We start from the raw sequence: 19,248 nt of genomic DNA on the forward strand, positions 1-19,248 counted from the left end.
TAAATACAAACAAAGACTTTATTGAACGCTGCTCAATCCCCCAGTGAAGAGCTCTCATTACAAAACAGTTTTCCACAGAACTGCAATTTAAGAGATTGGAATGGTAACTCTGATCAAAAAGATGTGAGAAATACCTGATCAAGTGAAACAGACAAGACTTCTACAGTCTGCTTTTTCCATTTTACACTGAAGAAGCATACTGCATTTTCTTTAAATAAAACAAGAAATAGGATCCAAGGTCTCCGCCCTCCTAGTTTGGAATCCTAGATTTAGTTTCTCGCTGTGCCAGCAGAGGCTGGAAGTTCTGTGGATGCAGCTCTGGAGGATGGAAGGGAGAAAAATGGGCAACAACTACATTGCTCCAGAGATCACTTGGGCTGATTGGGAGCATCACTAATGGGCTCGAAAGGAAGCTCCATCTTCAGCCATAAGGTGAGAAACAAACCCAACTAGGCCCAGGAGCAAGAAGCATGTGGAGGGGGTAAGCAGACACCAAAACATTCATCGAGTATAAGGTCAGACACAGAGTATGCACTAGGTCCGCTTTAACAGTTTAGATGTTCATACTTCAACTTGTTGCCAACTTGTGCTTTTTTAAATTAAAAATTTAAACCCACAGCATGATTCTTTGCTCACTGGTATTCAATACAGCAATATCTTTGAGATCTGTAATGGTATGAAGGGCACATAAGGTATCTCCTCAAGTTACAGGTAAAAAGTAATGTAGCTTAGTTTTATTTGAGAAAATACAGCAGAACTAGAAGCCTTTTCTAGAATCTCGACCAAGGTATGCAGCAATGTGAAAAGCATGTATAAAACAAGGAAAAATGTACATAGCAGACTACACCACCTATGTGCAACACAATCAAAAAAGAAAATTCAAGTCATAATTCTCACCACTCCCATAATTATTCTCACTCATTATGGATTCATTTCTATGAAACTTCAAAAGTGACAATATATCAATGATTAGACAAATTTACAATATGCTGTGGTAATGACGTATCATTCAACTACTGTATTTAATTTCATAGCTTTTTCATTTACATTTTGCCAGAGAAAAAGGCTGGCCAGTTCTATTATACTGATGAGGTTTCTGTTTTGCAATGTTTACCTAGTTCAGAAGTGTACAAAAGTATGTCTCTCTCAAGCAGAGGGCATCATTTCTTTTATTTGGCACTTGTATTATTTTGTGCATTTAGCACATTGTGAGTGCTGTTCTGCTTTTCAGCCAAGACCTTCTTTAGCTTTAGTTCTTCTAACTTCCTCCACAACTCTTCCCGTTCCAATTCCTTCTTTTTCTCTCTGCAGAAAAATTAAAAAGATCACTACTGAATACATCTAGGCTGCAGATGTGATGTATGTAACTGCACTTCTACAAGTTTACTACAAATTCCTCTTGCAATTTTTAAAGCTGGCTGGGGGGGGGGGGGGGGGGGGGGGGGCAGTATTTTTCCAATGCTGAATACAGATGGTCCAGCCTCTTGGTACTGAATGACAAGTGTGGCATCAGCTGCTTAGAAAGGCTGGCTTATTTGAGGAAATGTGTTTCTAGAAAAACTGTCATTCTAAATTGTCTTTGTTTTTAGCAAAAAGAAAGTCAAAGTGAGAAATCTAGAACCTTGGGGGGGGAATAGGGGGAAATCAAATTCATGAATGCAGAAGGGTTATGAGACTGAGTATCTGACAATGGAGTGTGGAAAGCGTTGCTTTACCAGTTCTCTGACAATCTTCTCTCTCTCCACATAACCTTTCAAATAAATATGGTCACACCCATTCCCCAGTTCTCAAGCTACTTTAAAAATATTCCAAATCTTTAATAAATCAGTTTGACTGCGAGTCTTCTATAAAAGTGTTTCATCGTAAAGCTTCCAATGCACCAGCACGTACACTGCTCACTATTTTATGTATGTGTTTATTTATTTTTACAGATGGCATTCCAAACGTTCTGAATACATACGCTTAAACTAAGTTGAATACCTTTGCCTTTCCGCTTTGTATGTGCTTGTAAGTTCATCAAATAGCTTGCCATTCATTTCCATCAACGTTTTCAGCACATTATACACCAGCGCTACAATGGTCCTATAACAAAAGGAAAATGCTGCAAATTACTGGAGACGATATTTGTTTCCTAGCATGTGTTAAGTGTCTGACCTTGATACTGGGTTCCAGTCTTACTGTATTTGAGACTGTTGAGATTTAAGAGCAAATGGTGTTTAGTCTGGTTTCTCCTACGCATAAAGGATTCTTTAAATAGAAATGGAAAACATGGAGTCCTGGCCTTCATTTATAAAGAAGTTAATAAAAAAGGAAGACTTCATATGCCCCGATCACAGCAAGTGATTTTTTTTAATGTTTATATGCCATGAGGCTGCAAAACATTCAGATCTGTTTAAAGCAGGGGCAGGAAATTATTTCAGCTGGGAGGCCGTTCAGGAGTTTTGATGAGCTGTTGTGAGCTGGATCAGTACCTGTTACTCACCTGCAACAGCTCACCAAAACTCCCTTAGTGGTAGGTGACTAGACAGGTCCAGGGGTGTCAGACAGAGTAAGCACGTGGACAGGGTCTCCGTGGACACTGGCCCGGAATACCGTGGGCAGGGCACAGAGTACTGTGGGTGGGCACTGTGCCCTTGTTGTCAAGAAGGCTAACAGCACACTGGGCTGCTTAGTAGGAGTGTTGCCAGCACATCGAAGGATGTAATTATTCTGCTCTATTCTGCACAGATGAGGCCACATCTGGAGTAGTGTCCAGTTTTGGGTCCCCCACTATAGAAAGGATGTGGACAAGTTGGAGAGAGTCCAGTGGAGGGCAACAAAAATGTTTCAGGGGGCTGGGGCACATGACTTCTGAGGACAGGCTGAGGGAACTGGGCTTATTTAGTCTGCAGAAGAGAAGACTGAGGGGGGATTTGATAGCAGCCTTCAACTACTTGAAGTGGGGCTGCAAAGAGGATGGAGCCGGGCTGTTCTTGGTGGTGGAAGATGACAGAACAAGGAGCAATGGTTTCAGGTTGCAGCAAGGGAGGTTTAAGTTGGGTATTAGGAAAAACTCTCTCACTAGGAAGGTGGTGAAGCACTGGAACAGGTTACCCAGAGAGGCGGTGGAATCCCCATCCTTGGGAGGTTTTAAAGGCCCAGATTGACAAAGCCTTGTCTGGAATGACCTAGGTGGCGATGGCCCTGGTTTGAGCAAGGGATTGGACTAGATGACATCCTGAGGTCCCTTCCAACCCTCATTTTCTATTATTCTATGAACTGGGTCAACATAGCCCACATCAACACAAGCCTGAAAAAGCTGTAGAGCATTTTCTTGTGTGTCTATTGTACTCCAAGTTTGAATTACAGGTTTCCCTCACCAACCACAGTTTTGAGTATCCATGCTTAATATTCTATATACCATTTTGGCTACCACAATATACATTTTTGAATAACCATGGTTTTCTGTGGCCGTGCATCAGCCCGCCACCTGCCATTTTCTCCATACGCCTTTTGTCTTGCCAACCGCAGTTTTGCCAACTACGGGAACTTTCAGGAACCTAACCCCAGCATTTGGTGAGGGAAACCTGTATATTCCTCTAGGTTAAAAGTGCTCTTAATCAAACGTGGTATTCCAATATATTAACACTTTATCTTTAATTTCCTTCTAAAAAAATAACTCTAGGCATTACACCTGAAAGTGAAGTTACCACTCCTCCAAATAAACTACTAGTTATTTTCTGAGTAGAATTAGATAAAGCTATAGAAACTTTGGAGACTTAGGGCCTCCAGGGTGCACGTATTAGATCTAACCATCTAACTCAGCAATCCCTTCAAGCCTTGCTGGCCCAGGGGTAACCACACTCAGCAGCTCAACATTATACCTTATTCTTCCTATGAACCTGAAGGAACATGCAACTGTAAAAGGCAGTTTTCTGTGGCTACAAATGCCAGATGGTCTCATGGGCAACATGTTGATTGTGAACCATGAGTCGCAGACTGCTGATCTAGGGGCACCTATACAAGGGCGTGGTAATCACCGTGCTCCAGCAGACCCCAGCATTACATGCATCAGTGTCCCCATGCTGAAAAATGGTGGTGGGGGCACTTTAACTAAAGCTCATTTGACATGCCCTATACACGTGATGCTTCAGACATTTTAATTAGAACAGCTCTTGGAGCTGCACTAAATTAAAGCGCCCCCCTCCCCCGCCATGGAGCATGTGTATAAACACCCTAGGTGATCCTGTTGTAACACTTATCGTAGTGTTCCCCTCCATAGTCAAGAAGGCATGTTCCAATTTAGACTGTATATTCTAGGGAAGAATCTTGTGTTCGACTGTAGCGTGCCATTCACTTGGCACTTAAAATAATTTTAAAGTAAAAAAAATAAAAATTTGGAAAGGAAAGACATTAAAGATATAACAACTCTGTCCCTGTGTCTATCCATTATCCACCTTTGGGAAGTGACAAATAGGGCATGCCTGCTCAGCTCCCCTGCCACCAGCCCCCTTGCTGTGGTGGTAGGGAGAACAAATTTAAGATGACCCTCCAATAATTAGATTCTTTACATGGAAGGTTATAACAAATCTATGCATTTTCCATGTAAAGAATCTAAATACTGCGAGGGAGGGAGGGGTCATCTTAAATTTGAAATTGTCTTGGATTTGGGTATATACAGTATATAAAAGTGACAAGCAGATCAACTTCCTACTTGTGCAATGATCAAAGTGCGTTTTTAGTAAGTCTTCATAATAAAGCATTTAAAAACATGGAAACACTGAATAAATATTAGTTCTAGATCAGGGAATATATACTCTTTTCATTCTAAAACTTTAGTCACTGAAAAACACACACCTCTTTATCTTGGGGATTTTTCACACAATAGGAATTGTGATTTACCATTTGAGGTCATGCACATTCAACAGTCATTTTAATCTTTTGTACTATGGTGGACACCATATGATGTGCATTTTTTTCTTGCTTAACCTTTTTCTTTCCTAACTTACAATTGATAAACTTACTGATATAGATGTTGCTACGGTACTGTGGCTCATGGTATTTTATTTGGATTCTGATGCAGTAAGGTATTGCAACCTTCCTACAAGTCTATTGCTAGCTAATTTTTTTAACAGATGTGGAAGAGCAGATGAATTTAGAAACCACAACACCATCCTTAGATATTTTACCCAGCCAATTTCAATTCCTAATAAATAAGAGTCCAAGACAACTGCAGCATAATGTAGCTACGAAGCAAATCCATTTCCTTCATTCAAATAACTGCAAAGCATGTTCCTGCTACAACTGACTACTTATTTGTGTGCAAGATAAGGAAGTGTATGAGAGGTAGAGGTAGAAGAGGATCTGGATCAGTTATATTTTTTACCTAAATTAATTTAAGCCTGTGTGCAAAGGGCTGCATGATCCAAGCCCAAGAAACAAAAGTAAACTAATGGGAATTCATTACTAATAATACTAATAAATAAATAATTAAATAGCTGTACATACGGATTCCAGTGTTCTTTGGAGATCTTGTATAAACTACCAAACATAATTGGTAGAATTTTGTCAATGTTCTCCTCAATCAGACTAAGAATGTACTCATTATTCCAGAAGTACAAAGCCCTTTCTGCAACCTGAAATACACATTTCAGAATCAGAACCACAAAATCAGCTAGCTAACTTAAACATCACATTTGCAATACTACTAAAAATGCCATTTCATACCTGAAAATGTGAACTTGACACGCACTTGGATATCTGCTTAAATAGAGGCTCTTCTATTTTTTTGAACTGGGTTGGTTCTATTACATCTAAGATTTCTTCAATTTCACCTAAAAACATTACCTGTTTATAAAGAAAGACTTTTTATTTATATATATAATCTACAGCAGCAGTTCCCAACCCCAGGTCGCGACCCAAAGGAGGGTTGTGCAGGCAATGCTGGCGGCACCACACACAAAAGATGAGCTGTGCTGTGCCGCGTGCCGGGAGCTCCCCCGCCCCTGCCCCTGGGCCGCTGCTGCTGCACTCTGCTCCTAGCAGCAGGTCATGGGAAAAAAAGGCTGGGAACCACTTATCTATAGTATGGCTAGACTGAGGATGCCAAATGAAAAAAGTACTAAAGCAGTGTACCCAAAGTCAAGCATGTTGCAAAGACTGTGGTACATTATTACATTTCCACAAGGTATTTTATTTCAATTTGTAATTTTTCTTAGCTTACATTTTTGGAAAGGGGTGTTACTTAATGTTTTAGTTGCCAGGAATACAGCAACCATCTTGGATTTCCTCTTCTGAATAGCTGCTTTAAAAGCTTTAAAGTCATATTTTATAAACGTGTTTTGAAGGTTAAAAAAATAAATCCAGCATATTTTAAATTTCTTCAGAAGGGGCCTCAAAGGATCATTCTGAATTCTCTTCGTCTGAGATACCCTCTACAGTAACTTCTCAAACTACAAATGCTTCATTTCAGTTTTAAATTGCCTTGACTATAACAACATACAGATGGTACAAGAAAATCCAAGGTGGCTGACATACAGAAGTCTTAAAGAATAACACTTTTATAGAGGGGTTTGCTGGCAAATAAAGCTACCAAACTCCCAATTAGCTTACATTTAATAACATGGGATATAGTCAATCACAGAAATGGATTTTACAAGACCATTTTCTAAGTAATTTCAGCATATGAAATAAGTATGTTTAAGAATTATATATAATATTGTACCTATACAAAAAATACTATGTAGAATTTTTGTTTGTTAATAGTGACATATTTTTTATTTAAAGTTTCAGCCGCTGACTAAAACCTTATCAACTTTCATAGTGTTCAAAGTCAGCACAATGCAGACGGACTGCATTTATCCTAACCAATAAAGTATTTTTATTAAGCTTTCACATTTCCTTAGGGAAAAGAGTAATGATGCCTTCCATGTAAACAAGACTTAAACAAAATACTGCTCCAAATGATAGTATGTATCCTAGAATTCTGTACTGATAAACATATGCAATAACTTTTTACCAATTAACAACACTGTCAAATTTAACACAAAGTAGTAACTACATATGCACAATTTGCACACGGTATACCAGTGCCCTGAGAAATCCTCCAGAACCAGAAAGAATCCTCCAAGATCCCAGAAAAAGCACCTGGAGTAAAGCACTTGAACCTGCAGCACTACGTTTTATATCAGTACAGGAGAATGATTTGTTAACACACAAGTAACAAAACCAACCTCTTTCTGACTGCAAGTTTTTGGCCAAAATTTGAGCAATCCTCTGATAACCTATATTACAAACATAAAATTAAAAACAAGTTAAACCAGAGCAAGTTTCTATTATGTACTGAACTAGATTTTTTAATATTAAAATAACATAATTTTCTTATTCAAACCTGTAGTTCAAGGGTGGGGTGAAAGTGTGGCTGTTTTAATAAGCAAATACTGTTGTGTGTCATTTGACATGTATCACATTGTCTCACATACAGTAGGCAGTTTCTGCTGTTTGCTGGGCAAAAATACAAGTAAAATCTGCATATGATCTGTAGGGAGCAGAACAGTGAGCAGGCTCAGCCCCCTAGCTGCTGCTACTCACTCCCTCACTACAAGAATAGATCTTTTCCCCCTCGATTCGCTTTTCAAAAATAAGGTGCATATCTTAGTCCAGGGTTTGTTATATGAGAGAAAATACAGTATTTTCCCTTGTGTTTAGAATACCTCAATAGCTTTGCTCACAAATTTTTACTGCTTCAAGTTTTTAGAACATCCATACAGTTAAGGTTTCCTAAAGCCCCACTAGTGGATGTATTAACTGGTACGGTGTTAAAACTTCCCATGATTATTCACCTGTACCTAATTTCTCAGAACATATTCTCTCTGGAGAATAATACTTCTAATATTTGCCTCTCTGCATCTCAAGCCCCAGAGATCCTCTAAAAAGCACTGTCTTTTGGTCTATGCACAGCTGTTTCCACAGGTCCAAACTGATACAAGGCTAAGTAAAGGAACCACTGACCCAACTACCTTCTATTCCTTTCTGTTATTTAGTTTTCAGTGTTTTGGCACCCTAAGAAAAGATTCAGAAAACTCCATTGGAAACGACCTTCTACGAAACTGGTAAGGACCCCTGGGCACAGCTAGAAATTACTACTCCCTGAAGGACGATGGAAATATTTAAGAATGAAGAACTGCTCTAGAAACAAACATCTGGTTGGCATATTTAACTCAAAAACTGAGTGCTGACTAAAGGGTAATCTGAGGTTTCATGTAACAGCTTTACATATTTTAGACATAGAGACATTTTTCAGGCACACTGTAGATTCTGACTTCAAGAAAAGGTCCTCCCATTTTCTGGTCCAGTTGCACACTGTTTATCACAGCAGGAGTGAATAAAAAGAATGACTAATCTATTTTGAACAAAGATTGATTCTCTATGTTGTTTTGTCAAGACTGACATGCAATTTGGAGATTTTGTGAAAAGGCTTTGTTTTAAATTGCTTGACTCTCTTGTTATCTAGTCTGCTGCAGACAGCATAATTCTACAAGTGCATTATAAATTTTAGGAAAAAGCAAAAACTGAGTGACAGTGCGAAATAAAAATCATAGAACCTCATAGGGAGACTTATTTCTAAGGCTGATCACAAAACCTTTTTTTTTTTCTTATTTTTGTACTGCCCTTTTCAAGTGTCTACCCTAATGCCAAGTACCTAATTTTAGGTTTCTGATTCTATTCAGAGGGCCAGGCATCTAAGTCCTTTTTTGGATGTTGCCATGAGCATCTGTACATCATTAATTTAGAAGACTGACCAGGAAAGTCCCAAGCTCAGATACATGAAAAGGAAGCAAGTTATATGTAGAGAAGAACAAATCCCTTGTGGATATCAAACTTTAATAAGTGAGCCATCTCAACAAGGGAACACTGGGGCAACTTAACACAATCATTGCTGCTAAGCCCTTGGTAAAGAAATGAAGTCTCAGCCAAATCAAATAGGGCTGTAACCCTTGCAGCCTGACGCAGCCTGTAGCTATCTGTAACGTGCGAATGGCACTCCCTTTCTGAGGATTTTGAGGTTCCAAGTGTAGGGATCAAGACAGACAGTATAGAAAAAAGAAGGAACATGAACCCCTAAATGTCATTGAGATTAATTGCATATTTTCCTTTAATAATTTTTTTTTTATTTCCACCCTCACAAACAGAGGTAGTAGATTCAGCCTTATTTAAAATAACTGTGCTAGTTTCCCTGGATTTACAATTTTAAATCTGTTTATGTAAATAAACAATTTAAAGTCATTAATTATTTTCTGTTACTTAGCTTAAAATTCACTGACTTGGTTATGGACTGTTGGAACTTGTGATATTTAGATTTTTTAAATTTCTAAACCAAAAATCCCAAACAAATGTATGACGACTCATTCTTCTGATTTCCTGTTCTGTCCACCAAACAACCTGAGCAAAAAATTGTCAGACAATTCATGTTTGACAAAGAATGATATAAAGGAATACCAAGAAGCAGCTATATACCTCTACCTGGAACATGAACTGATTAACATCAGGTTCTCAAGTGCATGAAACTGAGGATGAATTAAAAGTTTAGAAGCTTCCATCATTTATTTTAGTGAAAGCACTGCATATACTTTAATGTGAATTGTCATTATTATCTTTGACATTTCTGTCTCAACTTGAATAGGTAATTAGGTATTTACCAAGGACTAATATTCCAAGTATGGCCTACGGGAATATTACCTTCCATAAAAAAAACATGATGCCATAACAAGGAGCAGGTTTTTAGCATGTCCTACATATCTAAAAAGTGTTGTTTTCATCAAGAGACACTAAACCCTAACATACAAGCTACTGACTATTTGCTCACACTAGACAAAATCTTCACACAAATTGGTACTCTAATTTTACGACCTCTTTTGGTCATATAAGGCTTCATGCAGAGTGGAATTCACTTACAGCATTATATACTTGTTGGTTGATTCCTATTACTTACAGGAATTGCATATCTAGCCTGATTCTCACAGAAACAAGCGTTCTATAAATTTCAAGGCTACAGTGCTTAGTAGGGCTAGGTAACAAACTCTACTTGTCAGCTCTGCAAATGTCAGGATTGACCTGAGGCACACTAACAACTCAGATTGAATGTCCTCTAAACTGACCCTAAGTGTCAGTCCATGCTTTAAAAAAAAAGCAAGATATAAAGACAGCCATTCTACTGCATCAGTTGATCTAATAAGGTTGACAAAATATAAATTGGGTTCTGTTTCCCTGTCAGACCTTAACACTTGCATTTTCTGTGTTTGGAGGTATTACATTTCTTAATGTTTTATTTTTCTATGATCTGTATAATTACTGTTCTTTCCATGTTGAGTAATTATACTGATTGTACTGTAGGGATAGAAGTTACACAAACTGGTTTAACTGATAAAAAACTGGTTTAAACTTGTAACAAAACAGAAGTTCAGCACATTTAAACCACTTTCAAAATAGCCAAAACTGGTTTAAGATAAACCTGGTTGGATGTAGTATCAGACTTCACTGATTTAGGTCAAACCAGTTCACAGAACCTCTGTCCCAGATCCCCTCCTGGTTCAAGTTAACTCACACTCCCCCAGCATCCCAAGATGCTTAGCAGCTCTGGACTATGCTGTCTGTTCCAGGGGAGCAGGGCCCGCGCCACCCGTCTACTTCCTAGCTGGAACACTATCACTCCTCCAGCCAGCTCAGGAGAGGGCATGGGGGAAACTTCCACCCCCTTCCTGGCACCAGACCCACAGCAGGGCTTTCTTCCCTCCCACCACCCACCCAGAGCTGGGCAATTCCCCCAGCCACATCCCTTCCTCAGCCTTAGGGCTGGCTGAGGAGGGGGTGTGGGGGGAACCCCCTCCCACCCCCAGCCAGAATTTGCCTGGCATGGTGGGGAGGTAGCCTGCAGTGGGGCTTTCCTCCCTTCACCCCTACCCAGCGGGAGAGGGAGGGAAGGATTGCAAGGGGCATGTGCTGGGCAGCTAATCAAAGATAAGCTCTGCTCAGCTGCATTCAGGTGCCTTTGGCAATGTTTGGCAGGGTGGGAGACATGCTCTTTTGCCCCCTGGCTACTGGTATGAGCCACTGCAGGGGTCTGGCTGCCTTTCTGGTTTCAAAAGTGAGTGTCCATTCACTTGCTTATTGGTTCAATCTATGCAGTTTAGAGAAACCTGCAAAGATTGAATGGATTCAGCCTGGGGCTTTTTGACTGTCTGTACTTAGCCTAAGTGATGACCATAGTTACTTTTCATGCTGATCCTGCTAGGATGTACCTACACATAAAAAACTTAACCAACAAGAAACCCGCATGGAAGTCAACAGAACCAACCCATTCATACAGACCCGAATGCAGAACTAGGGATTAAGTAAAGGATTTGTTCATTTTTGCTTCTTCCTCTTTGGCAAGAACATATGGCTAGAAAGGATCTCTGGGGAGCACTGAGACCAATTGTCATCTGCTGTTTCTGGCAATCATGTCACATGATCCCCTTTGATAAGCTGATGGCGTTCCAAGTGCAGATCACTTTGTTGTTTTGCTCCCGCTACTGCTGCCGGTAGTCTGTTCTAGGACCTCATTCCTCTGATGTTAGACAACTTCCAATTTGCAATCTAAATTTACTTGTGGCCAATATTTTTGTACAAGAACCTTTTTGGTTCTTGTTCAAAAATTATCCTCTAGTTGTTTTTCTTCCTTAGTATTTACTCATCCTGAAGTATGGATAGAAAGCAATCAGGTCCCCACCAAGCTTTCACTTTGCTATGCTAAATAAGCCAAGCTCTTTCAGTTTCTTCTTGTAAGACAGAATCATAAAAGGAATACGAGCCTAATGGCCCTTCTCTGCCCCTAGTTTAAATTCTTTAGTTTGAATTCATCCTTCCTGAACAGAGGACCAAAGCTGTACATAGTATCCCAGATGGTGTTTCAGCAGTACTTTGTATAATATTATTAAAAAGTTCTTCCTTTCCCCAAAACAGCTTGCATTATGTAATTATATATTCTTATAAGTAACTTCTAAGACTATTAAAATAGTGATAGTACTTTGGGAAAGGACATATGAACTATTTCAGTTTAAAGTGCAGTTTCATCATGAAAAACAAGTAAGCAAAATGAAACCTTGCTTAATATGTCCCACATACAGTTACAATTTCATTTGCTTATTTAAGCAGCAAAACATTTTTACTACAGTTTATTCTTGCTGGATGGGTTGTATGCTGTTTGAACCCATTCATCTTCCTTAGAACTTTAACTAGGTCTCAAACACAGAGCTAAATTCTACCCTACGTTGGGCAGAAGCACAACATCTGATAGTGGGTAACATTCACTGAAAGTAGTAGTACAAGATATAAGTCAGAGTTCTTGTGCTTCATCATTTGCTATGTACAAATGTAACCTTTAGCACGTATTTGCATTTCTGACATGTATCCCTGAATTAGTCCATCCCCCACCCCGCCTTTTAGCTGTGGCGCAGTTCTGTCAGCTATATGCAGGACCCTGTGCTCACACAGCTGGAGAATCTACCTGCTGCAGAACTGTGCTTCAGCATTTCAGCTCTAAACACCACCCCCCAAAAAATCACTATGCCCTATGGGCCAGAAATGTACAATCCAATGTTCTTTCCCTGACCTTCCAAAGCATCTCTCTCCAAGGTAAAAACAAAACAAAGAAAAAAATACCTCCTTGATTCATCTCAGAGCCTTGTGGATTTGTCTGGCCATACACGTAATATTTTTTCATGAGGCCATGGAATTCCACCTTTTTGCCACTGAATTTGACATTTTCTTGAAGCCAAGTACCTTCGTTTTCAATCTCCTTGCCTTAATGGGATGTGCTTTCATAATTTCATAGTTCTTGGAGGCTGGAAGGGACTTTACAGATCATCGGGTCCATCCCCACCCCACAAACACTCTTTACTTTAAAGCTTCCTCCTTTAAAAGAGGAATCAGTTAATTTGCTGTACATGTTCTCTGAGCATGTTCCCTGGAGCATAACCATAGCAATTTGGGGACCCAGGGAACCCAGGACCGAAGTCCAGCCTGCATCCAGGCACTGAGGAAAACTAGTAGTAAAGGCTACGTAGGTGGAACCTGGGAGAATAGTCAAAACCTGAGAAGCCAGAGATGAAGCCATTTGCAAACTCTCCCTTCCCTGTACAAATGGGATGGATTCTAAGCTGCCCCAGTTGGAGCCTAGCCACAGACAGAGGCTACCTACAAAATAAAAATCTACCAAGAATGTCTAAATATTTTGAATGAGGCCCCTTAATTATGTTTTTTTTTAATACTGAAAAGGATGGGAATTTCATGGGGTATTTCATGGACACTGAAGAAATTAAAATAAAAGCAGGATTTAGGGAATCTGGTGAGAAAATTTAGCTCCCCTGTGTGGTGGATCCCCCATTATATCAAACAGAATGCTCTGTGTAAACCTGGACCTAAGTCCGGGACAAAGTCACACATTCCATAACGTGTTAGAAGCAATCTTGAAATTTAGTGCAGCTTAATTTAAAAAGTTTTACTTTCATATGCAATTTCAGAAAATAAAATAAGCACTGCAAATTTATATTCATATTATGCTGTCCCCACAGTCAATTTCTGATACAAAGTTCTTTGTTTTGACTATGTACAACCATAACATAAAAGTTGTCAAAGACTAAGCTGGAAGATCTCATGGGAAGCTGGAGCTTTTTCTTTTTACTCAGGGAGACAGTTTGTGATTGTAGGACACTGTTGCATACACCTGCTAAAATAGTCAGTTAAATAAAGTTTATTTTTAAATAACTTTTAAACTCTAGATTTAATCCAATTAAGAAATGTACACAGCCTGAGGCAGTAACTAAGAAATATGAACCCTGCTCAGGAAGAAAACAGCACTGATCTGCATCTTGTTCAGGTTTTCTTCAGCTACAGAGATTAGACTATTATTATTTTAAATTTGAATTTTGAGTCATGAACTCTCTGAGCATCATTTCCTACATACCAAGAAGCTCGGACTTTGTTATTTGCTCCATCTTTTACTTTTTAAGGCAACACTGTGCAATTGCTGCACACATTTCAGCATTACTGTCTAAATAAATACCAGTTTCATTTTCCTTCTGATTTGAAAACCAACATTTTAGTTGAGTCATTTAAAACAAACCTATACTGTAAAGAGAGTTGGTCAGAAAATTGTCAAAACCATAGTTTCTGCACCACTGAAGTTTTCTGGAGGCAAGTGCTACTACTACAAAGTGGGCTGAATTACCCTGAACTAAATTACATTGTGGTTGATTCAACAATAATATACGTTGTTACAATATTTGGCAATACCTCATGTCAGTATTCTCTTCCGCAGGCCTGGTCAGACTGTATCTCCTCTGATACACTGCAGTTTCCTCTCTAGCTGAAGTACTACTATGCTTCATTACAGAGATGTAGGCTGCCCAGGCTCAAGGAAGAGAATGGGAGAGTGCAGTGGGGAAGGGATCTATGGCACATGAATGACTGTTCTCAGGAAGCTTTGCAGCAGCTATGAAAACACAAATAAATATAAAAAAGCAGGGAAATAAAACATTTTGAATTTGGAGTGCCAACACATTTTGCTTTGTCAAAATAGAGCATCTATATACTTCAGTAAAATTGTTTCTGAACTTTTCATTCTACTTCTCCTGCCAATTGGAGCACAACATAAACGTCATACTACTGAAATTTCTGTCTGTATAGAAATTTCAATAAGAGAGCAAAAGAGTGCACGCAAGTGAGAAAGAGCGCGAGCGAGAAAGAGCACGTGAGAAACAGTGAGCGAGCAAGCGAACGAGAGAGCAAGCAAGCAAGCGAGAGCAAGCGAGCAAGTGAGCGAAAGAAAGAGAGCGAGAGAAAGAAAGAAAGAAAGAGATTTTCTCTCCGTCACAATCTCAGCGGTTTAGCTATTTCTAATTTATGAAAGTTTAACTGAAATACTTGAGTTTAGATTGAAACTACAAAAAAAAAATATGAGATGGAAAAACACTTACTGGTTCTGTTAATGTTGTTTCTTTCTCCAGGAATTGTACAACACAATAGGCCAGCTAAAATGCAAGTAAAATTGTTATTTAAATATTTTAAACTGACACTGCCTGTTTAAACAACTGGGGCTGTAAACTGATGAATATTCAAAATGCTCCCACCTTGCTGCAAATGTGAGGTAGTTTACCCTGTCTTCAGTGAAAGGTAAGTTAATGTCCTATCTATCACAGGGTAAGAGCATGTATGTAGACAGTTGCTATGGAATAGAAGACGCTGCAAGTTCACACTCGCTCATCTTTCTATAACTTTTTATGTACATGCACTGTAGTAGCTTGGGTTATATATGTACATTGCTATGTTCAGATTTTTCAGTTAATATACTGAAAGAACTCCATCCAGTTTTGAAAGCATACAAACCTGGATTTGATTAAGCTAAGATTATAGATTTTCTCCCCCGTATTTCATAATGAACTGCAGGACATAACTAAGATTGCCTAGGTGCCTTACATGTGCATTTGTGGACTTCACATTTGGATTTCTTTTAAGTATAAAACTTAATACTGAATTGTTTGGGTTTATAGTATTTGCTCATTATACAGACCACATGGAAAAAACAATAAACCCAAATACGGTATTACCAAAGGAAATTCCCAGTGTTTAGTTATCTGTACTATTAAACTTAATTTTTAACCTGATGAGTAGATTCATCAGTAAATAAAGGCAACATAAAGCAACCAGAGCACACTAGGTAGTTAATTATATTTACAGGTGCTTTGCATCTTCAAAGCACCATAAAGCAGACCAAATGTACTGCTCAATCTGCTCCTTAACCTGCAAACAATTTATCACTGTAGAAGGCTATGTTGTAGAGGCATGATGGACTGCAAGTTCAATTGTCACCACATTTTAAGAGCTCCTACTATACTGCTGGCTCAATGTGAATGAAATACAGATGAGGCATCAGGTGCCCCAGGGAGCCTTTCTGGTACTGATGCCTAAGACAGCATGCAATCATAGAATTAATAAAGAACAGTGATAGTTTGAACTAGCAATCTTCCAATGAGAACTCTTGACATGTGTCCAGTCTCATATACCACCAACTCAATATAACCAAGAGAGTTCTTGCATGCTAAGTAGTGACAGAGGAAAGGCTACTGCTCGAGTTACCTCTGATACCCTAATGCAGAGCTTTCCAAACTGTGTGCCGTGACACATTAGTGTGTCGGCGGCAGTGTGTAGGTGTGTCGCGCGAAATGCAGAAAATTTTGCGGAAGGGCACCGCGAAGCTCCCTTACTCGTGTCTGCTTCCCTTGGCCCCTCCCCCGGAACTGAATTACTGTGTCGCGAAATGATGCATGTCTAAAAAGTGTGTCACCAACATGAAAAGTTTGGAAAGCTCTGCCCTAATGGTTCAAAGAACTGGTGAGCTGACTCAGCCTGTAAGACAGGGGTGGGCAAAATGTGGCACATGGGCCAGATGCAGCCCGCCAGGCCATTCTATCTGGCCTGCAGGACCCCTAAAAAATTTAGAAAATTAATATTTATCTGCCCCTGGCTGCCTGTCATACAGCCCTCGATGGCCTGCAGTAAACTCAGTAAGCAGCCCTCCACCTGAAATAATTGCCCACCCCTGCTATAAGATTATATAATCATAACAATTAGGTATGACAGTTAATAACTTATCTACAACTCAATTTCTTCTGATGTAGCCTAGACCCCCAAGTTGCAATAAGGTAACTACAAGGGAAATTAAAGAGTATGTTACTCTGTTAAGGTCAGAGCAAAAAGGCTAACACAGGCTAACTTGCCTAAAAGAGCCATCTTAAAAATGGATTTATTTGTAAATTTACAGAATATTCATTCTGCATTGAAGTACTGTATATTTAGAAAAATTATGCAGTATTTCTCAAATATAAGAGATTGAATTCCTGCTTTGAATGTCAAGTTCCATTTTTTCTATAGAGCTACGTAATCTGTAACATATCCAAACAGCTTTATCCTATTTCTCTTTTTAATACGAGGTTTTTGTGAACAATTTAAATCCAGAAAAGGAAAATGTGCTTCTGTTTTTTTCTGTTTTGTACCGGAACATGCACAAGATCTTTCCACCCTTTTGCAAACTGAATTTATATTATGTGAAGAACAAACAACAAAAGCACTGAGCTAAAATAGTTTTTAATCTATGACAAAGCAGTAACAGGCAAAAAATTTCCAGTTTCAAGTTGACAGTTCATTAAAACACCATTCTTCTCTTCCACTGATAAAAAATGTGTTAAAAATTATGACAGAATTAACAATCTAGATTTGTCAGGGACTAAAACAGCATTTTTAATCATTTAAAATTTTAACATGCATATTGTGAAAGAATATTTAAACTCTCAACCTTTTGTCCCAGCTATAGAAATAATTTTAAGATTAATATGAAAATACATTATATTCAACAATGTTTCTGAAAACATACCTGTGCATGAAACAAAGCTAATCCCTTAGCAGTATGCATAGGAATCAGAACCTTCATAAGGAACTGTTTGTGTTCTGCTTTCAATGGCAGTGCAAAACCATTGATAATACTGAAAAACATGATTAAACCCAATTATTTCACTTTTCAAAAAAAAACAACAAAAACACTTGATTTTTTTTTTAATTAGAAGACTGAGAATGACCCTACTCAAAGTTTTATGTTACAGATAAAAATTATCTTTAGAAATACATGTATTAGTAATTACTTTTCTACCTGAAGCCCATCATAAAATACAGGCTATGCCTCAGTTACCAGCCTCCACAGCAAGCAAGTTCAGTTATTCTCTGATTTTTCATAATTCTACAGTAAAATGCATACGTTTCTCCCTCTTTAAATCAGGTTGGTGCTTCCCGCCTGCCTTAAGCCAAAAAAACCCTCCCTAATCTTCAATAATATCTTGCAGTTTAAATACAGAATTTAGCAAGGCATACTAAAGAGGAACAAACTGATCACACAAATAGTTTAAAGGTGACCTGCAAAAAGATTTATACCGTTATCCTTCACAAATAGTGAAAAAAATTGCTTATTTGGCATTTTGCTTTGTTTTTTTATATGGAGATTAGAGGGAAATGGTCAGCTCATTTTCACCTTAGATATTTAGGTCCTCTTTCAAGCTTAAGTAAACAGTGGTATGTGTACACCAGCAAAATTTAACAAAACTCCTCACTGACTCTGTTCACCCAGTGTTAAAATTACTTGCAGCCTTATACTGTAGACAACATTCCTGTAAAAAAACCCAATAATTTCTGTAAAGGTTTTAATTAAACACACTGAGCACATCTACACAAGATGTTTACTGTACAGCTGACTAATTCACTACACAGTAAACATCTCGCATCTACACGTGCACAGTTATTAGGCTGCAGTAAACTAATTTACTCCGCAAGTACTATACTGCTGCAGCACATGTGCAGATGTTGCCCAGGTTGGCTAGGGCATGAGGGTGCTTCAGTGCAGGGGTTGCCTGCTGGCTAGCCCCACAATGAAGCTCCCTCGTCCCCCAGCCAGCCCCTCTGTAGCATGTGGAGCCAGGGGGAGCAGCCCCAGGCTGGGAGACTGACCACTCCAGGCCCCCTGCTAGACAAGCCTACTCTGAACCGGCTCCACACGCTGTGCATGAATAAAGTCCGGAGCTGATTGCTTCGGAGTTCATTGCTCCTGGGCACACCACTTGAGTTTATTCATGTGCACTAACTGCATGTGTAGATCCATCCACTGAACAGCAAATCCAATTAAATGGTTCTCACTGCTGAAGCTGCATCTCCCAACAGCTCTCACTGTTTTTAACAATTATTAATGTGAGCTGCTGGAAACTTGTTGGTAAACCTTGTTGGGTTAGAATAAATCTAAATTCTAAAATGCTGGACAAATTCCAGTGCAAAGATACTGACATGGGAAAGCTGAGCAATTAAAAGGAGAAAAGACTTAGTCCAAATGTTCTATTGGGGGATGCTCTACAGAACGATCTATAAGATGCTCAACCTCTGGTCTATGGGAGCCATTGCACTCAGTTTATGGGACTCCCCACAGGTCAGAAAATTTGGTGAAAGGGGACTAGTGGCAATTAATACTGCCATCTTCCTCTGCTGCCAAATTCCTAACCCCAAATGGTGGGTCAGAGCTGGGCCACACACCCCATGCCTCCCCTTCCTCCCATGGGACTGAATCAGGGAAGGGTCATGCCTGTACTCCCCCCCCACCCCCCAACTGAGGATTCTGGGCAAGCCCCCTTTCCCTGTGCA

General features: G+C 39.2%; 1 protein-coding gene across 1 annotated transcript in view; it reads right to left on the reverse strand.

Annotated features, from left to right (window-relative positions):
* Positions 1–19,248, reverse strand: part of PPP2R5A (protein phosphatase 2 regulatory subunit B'alpha) — a 94,685-nt gene continuing 75,437 nt past the window's right edge. Inside the window, exons 8-14 of the mRNA XM_006028801.3 lie at positions 17,447–17,555; positions 14,994–15,047; positions 7,212–7,262; positions 5,707–5,826; positions 5,488–5,615; positions 1,981–2,082; positions 1–1,305 (exon numbers count right to left, since the gene is read on the reverse strand). Coding sequence (XP_006028863.1) covers positions 1,170–1,305; positions 1,981–2,082; positions 5,488–5,615; positions 5,707–5,826; positions 7,212–7,262; positions 14,994–15,047; positions 17,447–17,555 — 700 coding nt within the window. The 3' untranslated portion in view covers positions 1–1,169. The remainder of the gene's footprint in view (positions 1,306–1,980; positions 2,083–5,487; positions 5,616–5,706; positions 5,827–7,211; positions 7,263–14,993; positions 15,048–17,446; positions 17,556–19,248) is intronic.

This window comes from Alligator sinensis, unplaced genomic scaffold, assembly GCF_000455745.1.
Source record: "Alligator sinensis unplaced genomic scaffold, ASM45574v1 scaffold1277_1, whole genome shotgun sequence".
In the NCBI taxonomy this organism is placed as follows: Eukaryota; Metazoa; Chordata; order Crocodylia; family Alligatoridae; genus Alligator; species Alligator sinensis.